General features: G+C 43.2%; 1 protein-coding gene across 1 annotated transcript in view; it reads left to right on the plus strand.

The window, feature by feature from the left end:
• Nucleotides 1-78: 78 nt before the first annotated feature.
• LOC102310013 (transcriptional repressor scratch 1) overlaps nt 79-6,071 on the plus strand; it is an 11,297-nt gene continuing 5,304 nt past the window's right edge. The window contains exon 1 of the mRNA XM_005947741.2: nt 79-1,370. Coding sequence (XP_005947803.1) covers nt 1,247-1,370 — 124 coding nt within the window. The 5' untranslated portion in view covers nt 79-1,246. The remainder of the gene's footprint in view (nt 1,371-6,071) is intronic.

Consider the following 6,071-nt stretch of genomic DNA (forward strand, 5'->3'; position numbering starts at 1 on the left):
CCAACCGCCCCTGGCCCCTCCTTTTCGCGCCCTATAAAGCCGCAACAGCTGATCCCGTGCACTACAGAGAGCCGCAGCTCCGCACGCGCGAGGAGTGGGGAGAAGAGAGAGAGAGAGAAAGAGAGAGAGAGAGAGAGAGGAGGAAAGAGAGAGGGGAGAGAGTGAAACGAGTTAGCGACCGGAGAAGAGCTGTTCTGGTCTTCCAGCCGCAGCTTTTAAAAACATATCTGAGCAATTTTATTTTTATTTTATTTTTTATGTATTTATTTTAAATGAACTGTGATGACGTTTTGGCTGAGTTTGTGATATTCGAGCTGGGGTTTGAAGTCCTGCGAAGGTCTCGAGAGGTTTCTTGGACTAAACTGTCCCGACCTTTAACCAAGCGCTGCAACTCTGCTGCCATACTCCTTCCCGCTTCTTTGAGCGGCACCCAAATGTTTGTTTATTTGTTTGGGGTGGTTTTTTGGTCAAAAATCGTCAAGTCGTTGACTCACCTGTGTTTGGATTGCTACTTTTGAGCAGAAAGACCCCTTTAAAACTGCTCGTTTCGCCTTTCTGTTCCTCTCCTTTCCCTCTGGAGCTGAAGGGGCAACAGCGGTTTGGCTGTGGCACGCGGTGTAAAACAAAAAAAACAAAAAAAAAGAGGGGGGAAGAGTCTCGCGACGGGAGGAGCTGTCCGGTGCTGAAAGCACGAGCCTGGACGTTAGGAAGTGTTTGTTGGGAGCTGTCCGCGTGCTGAAGACCAGCAGTTTGTTAGAACGAGACCATAATCTTTCTTTTAGAAGCAACGGATTTAAGCACGGCACGACGGACGTTTTTAACGGAGCAGCCATACAGAAACTGACTTATATTCTTTTATTTTTCAGCCTTTAGGACTCCACAGGTCTTCCAGTGGCAAGTTAACGGGATGAAAACAGATCGCTTTCTCCACGAGATCCGGCTATTACTTGCAGACATAGCCTGTATTTGACAAACTACCGCAAAATAAATAATAATAATACATTAATATTATGTGTGGTAAACATGCAGAAGCACACGAGGAGAGCTCGGTTTCTTTGATCTTTAAAAGCCATGTCTCCACTTTTCCAAGGTGTTTGACGGAAGGCAGCAAGCGTAGCTTTAGTGGCTGAATTAAAATAAATAAATAAAATTACACGGTTAAAATAAAAATCAGCTGATAGGTTGTGAGTTTAGACTGAAGTGGGATAGAAAAGCTTGTGTTTGTCGTGCAAGTGTAGGAGCCATCATGCCTCGGTCTTTCTTAGTGAAGAAAGTCAAGCTGGACGACTATTCGGCTGCCGATCTGGAGAGCTCGTATGGTCACAGCCGAAGAGAAGAGCTCAGTCTGCGATTCCATCATCATGACAAAGGTTAGTCACACACCTACACACACAAACACACCCGAGCACACACACACGCGCGCGGAGACAGGCGCCCATTTAAAGCCTGCCATGCATCCCTCTGAGAATGTTTTCACCCTCAGATTTAAAGCATTAGTCATGACTGTTTCAGAAGGAAGAGGAGAAGGGAATTACAGGGTCAAACTTCGGTCATAGCCCCCCCCCCCAAAAAAAATATACCATTTCCAACACTATAATTATACTCGGTGAAATGCTCTGGTTCCATGAAATAGTCTTATGTAGAGAAGCAAATGAGAGGAAACCTACACTCTCAGTCTGATAAGAACCTCTTGAGACTTGGGGCAATAAAAGAGACGGTTTAATAATAATACAAAATAGGTAATATAAGGTAATATATGTGCGATGCACATTGGATCTGACTTCAGTCAGGTCGGAGGTTAAGAGCTTTCTATATAGGCACTTCATGAGGCTGAATTGCTCTGTATTATTTATGGTTTTTAATGCTCAAGGAAAGGAAGTCACATCTGGAATAAAAGATAATTTAAAGAAAACAGGAGAGAATGCTTAATGGAATTTCAGGTTTGCTTTGCACTCCCTCTACAACCTGTTATAGTTTTTAAATGTACCTGTAGGATTTCGCATCTCCCCCTGCCTTTACTCTTACACAAAGCATTAAAACACACACACATCCAGCTCTGAACAGTTGCTGACATTAACATGTTAGTGCAGAAAAATACATTTTTCCCGAAGGAGCACACAAAGACTGTGGCGGAAGCAACAGGGAGCCAGTGAGCGCAGGATCATTGCAGAAAACCATGCTAAATGATTATGTTAATGCATTATGTCAGCAGCACACATACATTGGGATACACCGTTGTTCTGTTGCCAATTATATTATTCAAATCAGCCTTCTCTCCAGCACCTGTGAGTCACCTTCAAAGATTTCTGCAATCATGCCCAGCTACACTGGCTGCCAATGGTTCCCACGCACTGTATAATCTGGGGTACACGGGGAAAATACGATACAAATTCAATGAAAAGGGCAGTATTTGGGTCAAATATTCAGTGGAAAAGTGTGGAAATCTTTTACAAAAGGAATACTTACCTAGCATTTCTACTCAGAAGTCATGCATTTGCTTTGGTCTGATAATCTCGGAAGCAAAACCACAGAAAACATGCCATATGCACTTTAACAGAGATGGGAGCTTTTATCTATGTCAATATGCCCTTGACATTAAAGATACGATACTGGATAAAATTACTATATGCTATGTAAATGGGTCACAAATCCCCAGAGTAAAATTGCTATGTGTTTTTTTGCTTCATTTATCCCCCTTTGGCTCCCTTTAGCTTATTGTTTTGATTTATGTTTTGAGAGTCATTGTTCAGCATCCAGTAATGTAAAGCAAATAAAGTGGCAGATTTTGCTAGAAAAACACATAACACCCTTATAGGTCAATAATTTGCCTGGGTTGTGTGTCTGCTTGATTCTGCCCTCTAGTGGCCAAAAAAGAATGACTGCAGCTTTAAAGAGCTAAAAAAAAAAATTCACCGTCACTGCACGGGGACAAGCGTGTAATGGAGTTAGTGCAGCCTGCTGGTTTTCGCATTGTGCCAAGGTCAAATGTAAGATGAAGAGATCCCAAGCGTTCTGATGATCTGAAACCAGAAACATGCAGAAGAGGCAGCAGCAGTAGCATTGTGGCAAGCATGTACAGACTAGGGAAGCTATCCCTTGTTATAAATATAACAACAGTTTGACTGAAGCAAATGCAGCTTGTTGCACACACACACACACACACACACACACACACACACACACACACACACATGCACTCTACTGTTTCTGTCAACTCGGCACATTTCCCAGGCAGCTTGCACAGCTGAGTGCACAGCATTACCCACACACATACACGCACACACACAGACAGGAAGCAGTCAGTGACCTACAAGTGTCCAAAGCACACAAGTGTGCGTCAGTTACTGCTGGTTTGGATCAAAAATTAAATTGTAGCTTGCAGCCTTTCTCTCTCTCTATTTCTTTTTCTTTCCATTCCTAATTCTCGGTATTTCAAAGACACATGAAAGTGGGATGGCTCTAGTTTGGCAGAGTATTTAATCTTTAATAAGCATTTAGAACAGCTATCAGCTCTAATGCTGCTAAAGTACTTTGAAATGAATACGGAGTTGACACAGCGAGACAGATACTCAGACAGAGAGAGACAAAAAAACAAATAGAGACAGTACACTGATGCCGAGATGCGCAGCAACAGCAACAGTCACAGTCAGAGCGCTTTAAATGAAAAGGGATGAAAGGGAATGGTCATGTTTAATTGGCAGGGATCGTGCAAAAAGGTTCTGTGTGAGAAAAAAGTATCCTAGAACCAGACAGCGAGCTTTGTTTTTGTTTCTGCCTGTCAGTCACATATGCATGGCTCAGTCTGGCTGTTAGTACAGGTGAAGGAGAGGTGATATGGTACTCACAGAATAGTCAAAGATAATGTAGATAATGGATAGGGTTATTTTGCTCACTTGAAAAGACTTCTTTTTCAGTCTGTCTTCCTCCCAAACTTTCTTTCCTTGGATGCAGGACCAAAGATTTCTGCTAATTAGTCATAGATCATATAGTTCCCTACATCACCAGCAGGACAATTTACCCTCTGTGGTGGCCAAGAAATAATTAGTTATACGATGCATTGAGATAACAGTCACTGAACACCATCTTTTTGTCCCCAGAAAGATGAACCCTTTTCATCATAGACTCTAAATTGGCTTTCCATGTCTTGCTTATCCAGCAGGTCACGACCATGGATTAGTATGCTGTTTCAGAAAATCTGACGGTATCATCATTTTTCGCTAAATCCTAGACAGCATTTTGTGCAGTAAGAGTTTGGAATTTTGTGCCATCTTTGCTAACGCAACGTTGATCAGAGCAGCGGTTCTCAAACTTCTTCTGCCACTGCCCCTATCAGAAGAAGACGTCTGTGTATAAACCCCACAAACCGTTCTCAAAGCAATCATTAACCACTGAAAGTGTAAATTTTAGTGGAATAAAGGTCAGCAGGATAGCATCAACAAAACTTAGCAGGCAGTCCCGGCAGATCAGGTGATCTCAGTGCCAGCACACATTAACTGATGACGAAACTCTGCTCTACTACACATCCAGCTGGTTATCCCACATAGGTTGTTATTTAACCCTCTGAGGTCTAAGGCAAAACTGACCTTCTGGAAAAATATCTAAAGTGTTTCTGATGCGCATCAGTTATATTGATTATTTACTTTGTTCCCTGATTGCCAACACTTGGGAGAACGTCTTCTTCAAGGCCCTTTGCCGATGATACTTTAGACCTCAGTTGTGGCACATCTGCAAGCCACTTTGAAACCCACCGTCTAATTTAATTCTTATCACATCTGTTGTCACTGACACTTGCTCTGTTCTGTATGCTGCTGTCTTGCTGCTGTCTTGCTGCTGCTCTCCCCACCTCCATCTTTCCATATTTGCACATGGAAGTGCGGTGAGGTCCCAGAACAGAGCTGTGCCGCCAAATATAAATTACTACAGATGGAGATATCAATCTTCTTTTGGCTATAGTGGACCTTAATTTACTTTAGTTTCACATATTGCACTTTTCCCCACCTGCAGTGGCTCCATGCCCACCGGTGTGGCATGTGCCACTGGTGAGTCAGGGCAAGGTTAGAGAAGGGAGGGAAGCAGATGTAGGTGGTTTATCTGCAGCAGCTTGCAAGGCTATACCACCTCCAGTGCAGCTGCTGAGTATCCACTATAGTCCAGGACTGTAGCAGGACTGGAAACTGTCAGTTTGAGTGATTACGACTCTCTACAACATCTCCAAGACTCCAGCTGCTCTTAGTCAACATACCTGGTTATAAGGGTCCAAACTGAGCACTTGGTCATGTTTCAAAACTTTACTCATGCTCTATAAAACAAGACACACACACACACACACACACGGGCACACACACAAACACAGTACTTCCTTCCAGAGTGCAATGATTGAATATTTATGATTCATGATTTTCTCTCTCCACTCCACACCTCTTCTCCCCCCCTCTCGCTTTCCCTCTATTTTCTCTCTCTATTACTTGGTCTTAATTAAATTCGAAAATGTTAAATTAGCATGAGCGCTGTGTACAGGACTGCCAAACCACCCAACCACCATCACCACATTTAACGTAGCATTACTTTCTCCCCGCTAGGTTTTTCTTTCTTCCTCCCTCCCTCTCTTCCTCACCTTAATATGACTCCCCTTTCTCTACCCTTCTACCCTCTGTCTGTTGTTCTCATCACATTATCGACCAACATCTGAGCCTTTCTCAGAACTGCATCATGAAATTATATTACCAGCAATAGTATCTCCTCTGCTGTCTGTGTCTTAATGCTCACAGAGTGCTAATTGAAATGGAGAGCTATTGATCGGCATAAATCCACAGGAGTTGCGGCCATGGGTTATTAGCTACCAGTCTCTCCTTGTGTCTGTTACAGTTTAGCCTGTTGAGTGCCAATAATAGAAATAATGAAGCAGCTGGCATCATAACGCGGCATCAAATAATTCACCAGATTTGTCAGGGGTTGTGCACAAATATGCAGGTTGCTTTGGAATTTGTGAGTCTCGGTGAAGTGTACTTCCCGTTTTCCCTCAAGACGGAGACTGTCAGTGTCACTGCGCCCACTGTGTAATGCACTGGACG

This window comes from Haplochromis burtoni, unplaced genomic scaffold (assembly GCF_018398535.1).
Source record: "Haplochromis burtoni strain Fernald_Lab_line unplaced genomic scaffold, NCSU_Asbu1 Contig_543, whole genome shotgun sequence".
Classification (NCBI taxonomy): Eukaryota; Metazoa; Chordata; class Actinopteri; order Cichliformes; family Cichlidae; genus Haplochromis; species Haplochromis burtoni.